General features: G+C 41.2%; 1 protein-coding gene across 17 annotated transcripts; it reads left to right on the forward strand.

Moving 5' to 3' along the window:
• Nucleotides 1-2,079: 2,079 nt before the first annotated feature.
• LOC109877323 (interferon-induced protein 44) lies at nucleotides 2,080-7,106 on the forward strand. Of its 17 annotated transcripts, none has more exons than XM_031817190.1 (9): nucleotides 2,080-2,267; nucleotides 3,412-3,499; nucleotides 4,134-4,167; nucleotides 4,473-4,674; nucleotides 5,159-5,311; nucleotides 5,397-5,589; nucleotides 6,038-6,138; nucleotides 6,368-6,431; nucleotides 6,538-7,106. In XM_031817190.1, the coding sequence occupies exons 4-9, from the start codon at nucleotides 4,486-4,488 to the stop codon at nucleotides 6,549-6,551; spliced, it is 714 nt and encodes a 237-aa protein (XP_031673050.1). In that variant the 5' UTR covers nucleotides 2,080-2,267; nucleotides 3,412-3,499; nucleotides 4,134-4,167; nucleotides 4,473-4,485; the 3' UTR covers nucleotides 6,552-7,106. The 17 variants fall into 17 exon arrangements, 15 of the variants coding, with proteins under 15 accessions (XP_031673050.1, XP_031673044.1, XP_031673052.1 ...); XR_004207876.1 differs by having other exon boundaries at nucleotides 2,121-2,267; nucleotides 4,473-5,074; XR_004207877.1 differs by having other exon boundaries at nucleotides 2,123-2,267; nucleotides 4,477-4,618.
• Nucleotides 7,107-11,540: the final 4,434 nt, after the last annotated feature.

An 11,540-nucleotide genomic window follows, 5' to 3' on the forward strand; every position in this document is an offset into this window, starting at 1 on the left:
GCTTTTCACCTTCTCAACTGCGGTCCCGTTGATGTGGTTAGGGGAGTGCTCCCTCTGAAGTTTCCTGAAGTCGACATCTCCTTTGTTTTGTTGACATTGAGGGAGAGGTTATTTTCCTGGCACCGCTTCGCCAGAGCCCTCACCTCCTCCCTGTAGGCTGTCTCATCATGGTTGGTAATCAGGCCTACTACTGTTGTGTTGTCTGCAAGCTTGTGGGGCCCCTGTGTTGAGGATCAGCGAATTGGAGGTGTTGTTTCCTACCTTCACCACCTGGGGGCGGCAAGTCAGAAAGTCCAGGACCCAGTTGTACAGGGCGGGGTTCAGACCCAGGGCCTGAGCTTAATGATGAGCTTGGAGGGTACTTTGGTGTTGGACGCTGAGCTATAGTCAATGAACAGCATTCTTACATACTGTAGGAATTCCTCTTGTCCAGATGGGGTAGTGCAGTGTGCAGTGCGATGGCGATTGCATTGTCTGTGGATCTATTGGGGCGGTAATCCGTGATTGTCTATAAACCCTGCCAAATACAGTACATCGTGTGTCTGAGCAGTTGAATTGCGACTCCACTTTGTCTCTGTACTGACGTTTTGCCTGTTTGATTGCCTTACGGAGGGAATAACTACACTGTTTGTATTCAACCATATTCCCAGTCAACTTGCGTGAATTCTGTCATCTATCCATGGTTACTGGTTTGGGTAGGTTTTAATAGTCACAGTGGGAACAACATGCCCAAACACTTTCTGATGAACTCAGTCACCATGTCCGTGTATACGTCAATGTTATTCTCAGAGGCTACCCAGAACATATCCCAGTCCGTGTGATCAAAACAATCACGAAGCATGGATTCCGATTAGTCAGACCAGCATTGAATAGACCTTAGCACGGTTACTTCCTATTTGAGTTTCTGCCTATAGGAAGGGAGGAGCAAAATGGAGTTCGGATCTAATTTGCCAAAGGCAGGGCGGGGAGGGCCTTTAAAACATCCCGGAAAATTTAAAACATTCATAAAATTTGCTTTGTTAAAATCCCCAGCTACAATAAATGTTGCGTCGGATTATGTGGTTTCCAGTTTGCATAAAGTCCAATGTAGTTCGTTGAGGGCCGTTGTGTTATCAGCTTGAGGGGGAATATACACGGCTATGACTATAACCAAAGAGAATTCTCTTGGGAGGTAATACGGTCTGCATTTAATTGTGAGGTATTCTAGGTCGGGTGAACAAAAGGACTTGAGTTTCTGTATGTTATCGCAATCACACCATGAGTAGTTAATCATGATACATACATCACAGCCTTTCTTCTTCCCAGAGAGTTCTTTATTTATGTCTGTGCGATGTACTGAGAACCCAGCTGGCTGTATGGACAGGGACAGTATATCTCGAGAGAGCCATGATTACATAAAACAGAATATGTTACAGTCCCTGATGTCTCTCTGGAAGGGGATCCTCACCTGAGCTCGTCTACTTTATTGCCCAGAGACTGACCATTAGTGAGTAATATACTCAGAAGCTGCGGATGGTGTGCACGTCTCCTTAGTCGGACTAGAAGTCCACTCTGTATATCTCTTCTCCGCCGGCGGTGTCTTGGAGCAGCCTCTGGGAAAGTTCCATTGCCGTAGGGGGTACGAACAATTTAGGAAATTCGTATTGCTGGTTGTAATGTTGGGGATTCACCTCCGCTCTGATATGCAAAAGTTATTTCCAGCTGTAAGTAATAGCACAAAAACAATTCTGGGATAATAATGTAAGAAATAACACATCCCAAAGAATACTGCAAAGTTGCTTCGGAGCTAGAAGCAGAGCTGCTATATCTGCCAGCAACAATACATATTCCTTACTTACACCCAGAATAGTTATTTCTCTAAGCCAATCTATTTTGTCATTGTTGATCTTAAAATATGTTTTTAAAACCAGATTTTGTATTTGTTTTCATAAATGACTTTTTCCCTTTTCTTGTTGGCACAACAAAAGTGGCCCTTGATTAAAATGTATTATGTCTTATCAGCTAATGATATTACAATGTGTTGAAATGTGGGATTGTATTTTGAAGGTTTCCTCGTTACCATATGAAGACGATGTCATCAATTGTGCTGCTGGCAGAATAGAACTGAGTGGGACATTCTTTATGCAGATGAAACCAAAACAGAAACTAAAAACCAAACAAAAATAACTATCCTTCGAGGGGTATAAAAAGGAGTGTCAGACTTAACCTTGACACTTATTTGGGACTTCATCGAATTCTTGACACATCTTATCACTGGAAGACTTGAGGTAGGCTATAGACAATTTTGGTCCATTTGTTTATTGTTTTACCGTTGATGTTATGTTCAGAAATTAGGCATAAATAAAATGGTGGACTTTGCAGATGGCTTCGAGCTACCACAAGCTGAAGGAAGGATGAACTGCCTGTCACTATAATACCTCCATCTAAAAAGGCCCTGTTCACACCTGTTGTTTACACCTGATTTTTGTGATACAATCACCATGATCAGATTACTGTCCAACTATGATCCAGGGAGTCCACACCAGGGTTTGCGTCAGTTCTGAATTGAACTGAGGATACATTTTGAATTCCAATTCACATCTTGAGTTTGAATTATAAATTGTCTGTACTGTAAAATGTGACAGTTACCCAATCTACTAACCTATGTGCCTTTACTCTGTGAATGGTCGGTCAAAGTCTGTCTACTATTTAGTGTTGTTAGGACATTCAGTCCTCTTTTACCTATCATAAGGTTCAAAGTGAACTTGTTGTATGATAGGACCAAATAGGCCTCCCGGGTGGCGCAGTGCCATCAGAGACTCTGGGTTCGCGTCCAGGCTCTGTCGTAACCGGCCGCGACCGGGAGGTCCATATAGATATATATATTTTAAGTGACATGGTTTTAGAATATGTCTCTTGTTGCATTGGGACCAGATTTCCTGGTGCCAGCCTGTATGCAAATTTGTTGAAAGATATTTTTTATTTCAAAATAATATTTTCTAGTTTACACCAACTATTGATGCCATAAGTCAATGGTGCTACCTGTCAATTATTTTAGAAGCCGGTATAATTATGATTTGAATTGTTTGACCATCCAGATCTGTTTACACTTGGTTGATATACAGATGCAATTGGTCCCTGATTACCTCCGGAAGTGGTCTGTAAGATCAGATCACAATCATATCACAATGCGTCTTTAATTTTCTACCCTGTAAAAAAAAATGTGGGAACAATTATAAAGTGGACAAGATGAAGACAAAGGATGCATGTGAGCACTGGGTATAAACGAGGCTAGTGAATAAGAAAATCAAATGTATTATTTTTATATTGTGTGTGTGTGTGTGTGTGTGTGTGTGTGTGTGTGTGTGTGTGTGTGTGTGTGTGTGTGTGTGTTTTTATTTGTTTGTTTAGAGTATTTATTTTGTATTTCAGTTGTTACAAACTGAAGAATAATTTGAGGAGAAAGGCATGGGGTTGTTTAAATCCAAACCTAGCCCTCCACCTCCACCTCCATCACCAGGTAATTAGTATGTTTATATGTATGCAGGGGTTTAATCACCATTTTGTACTTGATGGTGATGTTCCCAAAATGTTAACTTTTTCATAAAAAATTGTTCCAGAAATGTATTAAACTTCCATTGAAATACATGCAAATTCTTATTTTCAATGACAGCCTAGGAACAGTGGGTTAACTTTTTGTTCAGGGGCAGAATAACAGATTTGTACCTTGTCAGCTCAGGGGTTTGAACTGACAACCTTCCAGTTACTAGTCCAACACTCTAACCACTAGGCTACCCTAAAGGGTTGACACTTCTTACCTTACCTGGGCTGCTTTCAACTGACAGAAAGAGCCACCAAAAACATCAGCTACGATATTGTTTCATACTGTATATAGGCATAAAACTTCTTAAGGTAAAAAGGTTTTACTTTGAGTTTGAGGACATTGTAATGCTTTACAGAGCCTCAAGGAAGGAGGCTAAATGGTTTTGTAACATAGCTAAGGGAACTTTCAGAATCTATGGAATGGGTACATGGAGTAATTTTGGGGAGTATCATGCCTTTTCAATTTCAGTTCTGGGGAGAGTTTTGCTTTTAAATATTTAGTCCAGGGGAGTGTTATGTAATTTGAAATGGATGACTCTTTTGTTTAACAGCTTTTAGCAATGAATGAAGACGCACACCTTGGGGGTAAGTTCAGCATACACTAACCTTTTCAGATGCACAAAAATACATGCAAATCTGAGAAGTGTAAGATTGATCACAAGTCTAATTTGTTTGGTCTCAGGTCACTATAACTCCAATGTGGATGTTTATGTTGTAATCTACCCTAATACACCTACTTATATTTTATGATGAACCAGAGAGAGACATATTTTTAAGTAGGGGTGGAGGGTTGTTGAATTAAGTGCTTCAGAACTTAATCAGGATTTAGCCTCTTTAACCCTTTAACCCTTTCTTTAACCCTTTCTCTGGTTTCTACTACCATCTGACAGTCAGAAAGAGGAAATGCTGCAGAAACTGAAAGACTATGTGCCTGGAAACCCTCAGGTGAAGACTATCAGAATCCTCCTCCATGGACCAGCTGGAGCGGGCAAGTCCAGCTTCATCAACTCCATCAACAATATCTTTCAGGACAAATGTATGAACATTGCCTTAGCTGATAATTCCTTTGCAGGTGCAAGCTTCACAAAAAAGGTACATTCTTAGGTATTATGTGACACATTCAAAGTAGCACAACAATATATATATATATATTAACCTATATCTAACATACTGTAACTGTATGGCCTAGAACAGGGTAGGCATCTAGATTCAGCCACAGGGTGATTTTTGTCAGAGTGTATGATCGGGGGGCTAGAACATAATTCTAATAATGTGTACACTGCAAATTGACTGCAACTAAGCCCCAAAAGAGATTGTTATTTTCAAATATTATCATTTCATACATTGATTACATTGAGACACGATCACGTCTTTTATTTTTATTTGTGGGAGTGCTTGGGAACAAATATTTTAAAATATTTGCTAAAAGAAAAATCACTTGCAGGCCGGTTTTGAACCCCGGGCCGCCTGTTGTCGACCCCTTGTCTAGAAGGTAGACAACTGACATGAGTATTGAATTAATGCCGTATGGTTTTTATACAGTACGTAGTTGTAATTCTGCAATGTATTTCTACAGTATGAAACCCACAAAATTGTGAAAGAAAAACCTGGAACCTACTACCCCTTCCTCTTCTATGATGTCATGGGGCTGGAGAATGGTATTGACAAAGGAGTTGATGAGGCGGACATTGTCAAGGCCCTGAAAGGGCATGTAAAAGAGGGTTACATGGTATGAACTCAACACAGCAACTTCTCAGTCTGTAAATATGTTTGCTGTCTATAATAAACATCGTTTCCCCCTCCTTTTTCACCAGTTTAATCCTGCATCACCTTTAGAAGAGGAGAATGAGTACTATGTCAAGGCCCCCACTCCATCTGACACAGTTCACTGCCTAGTTAGTGCAATACCAGCTGATAAACTACCTATGATGAATGCCAACAAGAATGACGAGACGAATGATATCTTCAAGAAGATGAGAACCATCAGACTAGCTGCAAGTTACATGGGTAACAAGGTTTTATGGAACATTGTTTATAATATATAATGTTGTGGCGGGGCCTCATCATACATTTGACTAGTCGGTGCTTATCAGCCCATATCAGAGCAGAGTTTGAACCCTGGGGCGCGTTCAGCAGTATGCAACGTTTTGGATCGTTCAGATAGAAATATTTAGTGTAGAACAAACATGCCTCTCTGACCTATAGACCAAGGAATCATGTCCTCTCTGGTCATGACATTTCTATCTGCAACATTCAACAACATTTGGAAAATGAAGGTTGCCCTGGTCTTGAACCCAGTTTTAAATATGCATTTTTTCACTAATAACACAGTATATTTTCATGTAAAATTAACAAATTATTTAATACATTCACAAACTGATGTGATACTTTAGACGTTTAGTAGTAATAAGATGGAAGAGACACAAGATTCAATTGGTTTCCATGTATTTGGCAGGGATTCCCCAAATGGTTATTCTCACCAAAGTGGATTCAGCCTGTCCATTGGTGAGGGAAGACCTGAAAAAGGTCTATTGGAGCAAGTATATAAAGAAGAAGGTAAGTGAATGATATTTTGAAAGTTTTGCTAGAAATGCAAGTATTTGCAAATTTGGAGCTCCATAATCTCTCTTGGTGAGGAAAACATTTACAAGTTATGTCTGTCGGGAGACTGTGTCATATGACTGATAATGAGGAACAATTATTTTGGTGCGCTGGTTTTGTGTTACTGGCTATTTGGATTATACATACGATTTCGCAGTTTTCATGAGTTTCATATCTCGGACAGGTTCCGGGTTGCCAAGATAAGCACTCCTGGACCAGAGGCCCTGGCCTACAGTATGAAATAAATGGTTTGAGGGAGCACTTTAATTTATGCTTTTTCGTCTTCCTGGGAGATACATGTCCAAGTGTTATTCTACTCATCTGATTGAATTGCAACCATATTCTTTCTTGCAGATAGAGCAGTGTAGTAATGAACTGGGGGTACCAGTGAACTGTATCCTGCCTGTGAAGAACTACCACGAGGAAATCGACTTGGATGATGACATGGATGTGCTGCTATTGAGAGCACTGAGGCAGATGGTGGACTTTGCAGAGGGCTTCAAGCTATCACAAGCTGACTGATGGATGTACAGTTCTCGATCTACAGCGTGTCACTGTATAATACCTCCATCTAAAGAAGCCCTGTTCACACCTGGTATTTACACCTGACTTTTGTGATCCAATCCCCATGATCAGATTACTCTCCAACTATGGTCCAGTGCGTCCACAAAAGGGTTGGCATCATTTCTGATTTCTAACTGAAAATACATTTAGAATTTCATTCAAATCTTGAGTTTGAATTATAATTGTCTGTACTGTATAATCAACTGCTTCCCAATTTGCTTATCTATGTCCCTCTACTCTGGGAATGGTCTGTCAAAGTCTGTTAGTGTTGGTAGGACATTCATTAAACCATAGTTTCAGTCCTCCTTTACCTATTGTCACGTTCTGACCTTTATTTCCTTTGTTTTGTCATTATTTAGTATGGTCAGGGCGTGAGTTGGGTGGGCAGTCTATGTTTGTTTTTCTATGATTTGGGTATTTCTATGTTTCGGCCTAGTATGGTTCTCAATCAGAGGCAGGTGTCATTAGTTGTCTCTGATTGAGAATCATACTTAGGTAGCCTGGGTTTCACTGTGTGTTTGTGGGTGATTGTTCCTGTCTCTGTCTTTGCACCAGATAGGACTGTTTAGGTTTTTCATGTTTATTGTTTTGTAGTGTACATTTACATATTAAAAGAACCATGGACACTTACCACGCCGCATATTGGTCCTCTGATCCTTTTCGCCTCTCCTCTTCGGAAGAAGAGGAGGAAATCCCTGACACCTATCATAAGGTTCAAAGTGAACTTGTTACTGTATGATATGGCTGAGTAGCTATGTCTATGCTCATATTTTATAAAGTGAGTGTCATAATTGTTGCAGTCCTGGATAATTTACTGTACATTTACAGACTATAGATTGAGATGCGTTTATTGGTCAATTGCACACAAGGTCCAACCGAAATGTTACTTCAGCTTTTAACCCAACCCCTCCGAAAGACACACATACATACATACACATACAGGTTTTGGAGAGGTGCGGGGGGCTGCCACACTGTGTGCCCTGGGACCTGTTGTTGTGGGGTGACTTGCTCAAGGGCACAACAGCAGGCTATGGCATCTGGGATTTTATACCAGCAACCCTCCGGTTGCCAGCTCACTTCCCCACAGAATTGTCCCATCGGACCCGGGATTTGAACTGGCAACCCTCTGGTTGCTGGCTCGCGACTAACCTGACATCGTTGAAAATTTGCATTCCAGTGGTATGTGTCCTATATATGTATTTCATAAATTAAGTGTCAACTAACTCTATCGGAAATATGGTACTTTGCAACGTCAACACACCTCTGAGGACACAGAAACAGACCCGTTTGAAATAGTGTCTCTAGAAATTGTGTTTTCAAATAATGATTTAAACTAAGTCAATACACTTAGACAATATGCTCATGTGGAACACCAACATGGGATTGATTGTTTGGTATTGTTTGTTCAAGTCTACTTTCAAAAAGGACATAACCTGTTCTTACTAATCAGTTTTCCCTACCAGCTTCAGGCATGACAATAGTGAAAGTAAAAGTTAGAGGCCCCTCTTACATCAGTGAAGTCTAGCCACCTTATCAAGGTCACTGTTGTTAGGCAAGCATTTACTGGTAAACCTAGTGCCATGTAAATGCAAATTAATAACTTAAAAATCATACAATGTGATTTTCTGGATTTTTGTTTTAGATTCCGTCTCTCACAGTTGAAGTGTACCTATGATAAAAAAATTACAGACCTCTACATGCTTTAAGTAGGAAAGCCTGCAAAATCGGCAGTGTATCATTTACTTGTTCTCCCCACTGTATATGAGTTCTGTTTTACTCACAGACATCATTCAAACAGTTTTAGAAACTTCAGAGTGTTTTCTATCCAAATATACTAATAATATGCATATATTATCAACTGGGACTGAGGAGCAGGCAGATTTCTCTGGGCACCTCTGGGCACCTTACTCATCCAAGCTACTCAATACTGCCCCCCAACCATAAGAAGTTTTAACACCATCATATCAGACCTCAGTTCTTTTAGCTCTAATACCAGGTCAGGGGGGAGTTTTGGTGTGCTCTGTTGGTGACGGGCCGCTGTGGCATAGCCATTTTCCTTTTGTTCTGTTTCTCTGTCTCATTAGCACATGCAGTGTTCAGTTTCTCTAGAAGCAGCTCATCTGTAGTTTTTGTGTCTAGGAGATGTGGCTGCATGTATGTTGTTATTTTGTTGACCAGTCAGGACAGTATGCATGAACATGCTCTGGACCACTGCTGGGACATACGTGAGGACAGACTGCTTTCTGTAAGGCAAATAGGATTTTCTGTCTCATATCTAAGGAATGGATTAGAACATTTTGTGGGGTCTCTTTGCTGCTCTGGACTTCTGATGTGAGTTGGCTATACGGTTCTGTTGCACCTTTCTCTTGGTAGTGAGATTTCAGTATAAGGGCTTCCCGGGTGGCGCAGTGGTTAAGGGCGCTGTACTGCAGCGCCAGCTGTGCCATCAGAAACTCTGGGTTTGCGCCCAGGCTCTGTCGTAACCAGCCGCAACCGGGAGGTCCGTGTGGCGACGTACAATTGGCCTAGTGTTTTCCAGGTTAGGTAGGGCTTGGGCGGTAGGGATGTCCTTGTCTCATCGCACACCAGCGACTCCTGTTGCGGGCTGGGCGCAGTGCGCGCTAACCAAGGTTGCCAGGTGCACGGTGTTTCCTCCGACACATTGGTGCAGCTGGCTTCCGGGTTGGATGTGCGCTGTGTTAAGAAGCAGTGCGGTTGGGTTGTGTATCGGAGGACGCATGACTTTCAACCTTTGTCTCTCCCGAGCCCGTACGGGAGTTGTAGTGATGAGACAAGATAGAAGCTACTAAAACAATTGGACACCACGAAATTGGGTTGAAATTCACAAAAAAATATATATAAAAAAGAAAAGAGATTTCAGTATAGAGCCCCACAGCGGAGGTGTCACGCCCTGACTTTTATGTCTCTATTTTGGTTTGGTCGGGGCGTGAGTTGGGGTGGGCATTCTACGTAGTTTTTCTATGTTTTCTATGTGTTTGGCCTGGTATGGTTCCCAATCAGAGACAGCTGTCTATCGTTGTCTCTGATTGAGAACCATAGTAGCCTGTTCCCACTTGGTGTTGGTGGGTAGTTGTTTCCTGTTTTGTGTTGTATCACCTTTCAGGACTGTTTCGATTTTCGTTGTTTCACTTTGTTATTTTGTATTTCGTGTTCAGTGATATTAAATTAACATTAACATTAACACTTACCACGCTAAATTTTGTTCCGATCTTTCCTGTACCTCAGATGAAGAAGATCGTTACAGGAGGTTTCATAAAACCCATAAAACGAAGCAGTCAAACGGAGAAATGGTTCCAATAATTTTTCCACCATACATTTTTCCAATACACACTTAAAATAAGGTCTGTGTTTCGTGTAGGCTTACCCTGCCGTGAGGTTTTGATAACCAAAATCTCTCTAGGTCTAGGGCAAGGTGACTTATCTATATATTCAGCTCTATCTACTCAGATTTTAAAATTCTGATTAGCATCAATGTAGACATAATACAAAACTACAAATCCCTGCAAGCTCCTGCACGTCATCTCTAGCTGACACCTTCGCTAACAAGTATTGTTTCAATTTAAAACTTGCACGAGGCAGTTCACAGAATTGTCCATTTAGCCAATTCATTTCAATACTGCATTAAGCTAACATTAGATCGTTAATCCAGAGATTCTAACCTTTGCCTCGATTTAGCAGTCTCGTACGGATCATCATGGCATTTGTAGTTTTTATAATAGTCAAATTAGCAGCTAATTAGCGTTTCATTTTTGGAGGTAAATACAGGCAAATATATTGTTAAAAGTTCCCTTGTTCCAGAGAGATTTACACGGTTATCAAAATGTCAAGCTAGGGTAAGCCTACATAAAACACAGTTTTATTATTAGTGTTTCTAAAATGAATGGTGGAAAAAGGATTGGACCCATTTCCCTGTTTGACTATTATGACTCATACTGTGGCACTCTATTCTCCTCCGTGTGTGGAGAGTAATTTCTGACTTTCAATCCAGATAGCTCCACATTTGCATCCCTGGTGCAATAGCTCTTACCACTGCATCTTACCACTTACCACTAGCTCTTACCACTATTTCTATCTCTGGATACCCTGTAGTCAGTCCGTTTTCGATTTGGTGAGCTAGACTGGAGAACGTGAGTCTGTCTATCTGGCATGGTTCACCTATTTGACCGGATATCTTGAACTCTTTGTGCCATACTGTGGCGTGTCCCTGTATTGGCACTGTGTTTTGAGGAGGGTTGTGTCGTCTGGTTTGTGTCTGTGTCACTTCCTTTTTGTTAACGAGCTCCTGCATCTCACTTTCCTTTTGCTTTAGTGAAGTCCTTAATTCACACAATTCTGTATACATCTGGCCCTTCTTTGGACACTGTGTTAACAAACCTCCAACCGAGCTTCAATGCCATACAGCACTCCTTCCGTGGCCTCCAACTGCTCTTAAACGCTAGTAAAACTAAATGCATGCTTTTCAACCGTTCGCTGCCCGCACCCACCCGCCCGACTAGCATCACTACTCTGTACGGTTCTGACCTAGAATATGTGGACAACTACAAATACCTAGGTGTCTGGCTAGACTTTAAACTCTCCTTCCAGACTCATATTAAACATCTCCAATCCAAAATTAAATCTACAATCGGCTTCCTATTTCGCAACAAAGCCTCCTTCACTCACGCCTCCAAACATACACTAGTAAAACTGACTATCCTACCGATCCTTGACTTCGGCGATATCATTTACAAAATAGCCTCCAACACTCTACACAGCAAACTGGATGCAGTCTA

This window comes from Oncorhynchus kisutch, unplaced genomic scaffold (assembly GCF_002021735.2).
Source record: "Oncorhynchus kisutch isolate 150728-3 unplaced genomic scaffold, Okis_V2 scaffold954, whole genome shotgun sequence".
NCBI lineage: Eukaryota > Metazoa > Chordata > Actinopteri > Salmoniformes > Salmonidae > Oncorhynchus > Oncorhynchus kisutch.

Excerpts from the sequence above, each read along its gene's own strand:
- LOC109877323 (XM_031817183.1), top strand. The coding sequence starts at position 4,147 with ATGAAGACGCACACCTTGGGG. Across the intron at positions 4,675-5,158 it reads GTGCAAGCTTCACAAAAAAG|TATGAAACCCACAAAATTGT; the intron begins GTACATTCTTAG and ends GTATTTCTACAG. Across the intron at positions 5,312-5,396 it reads ATGTAAAAGAGGGTTACATG|TTTAATCCTGCATCACCTTT; the intron begins GTATGAACTCAA and ends CTTTTTCACCAG.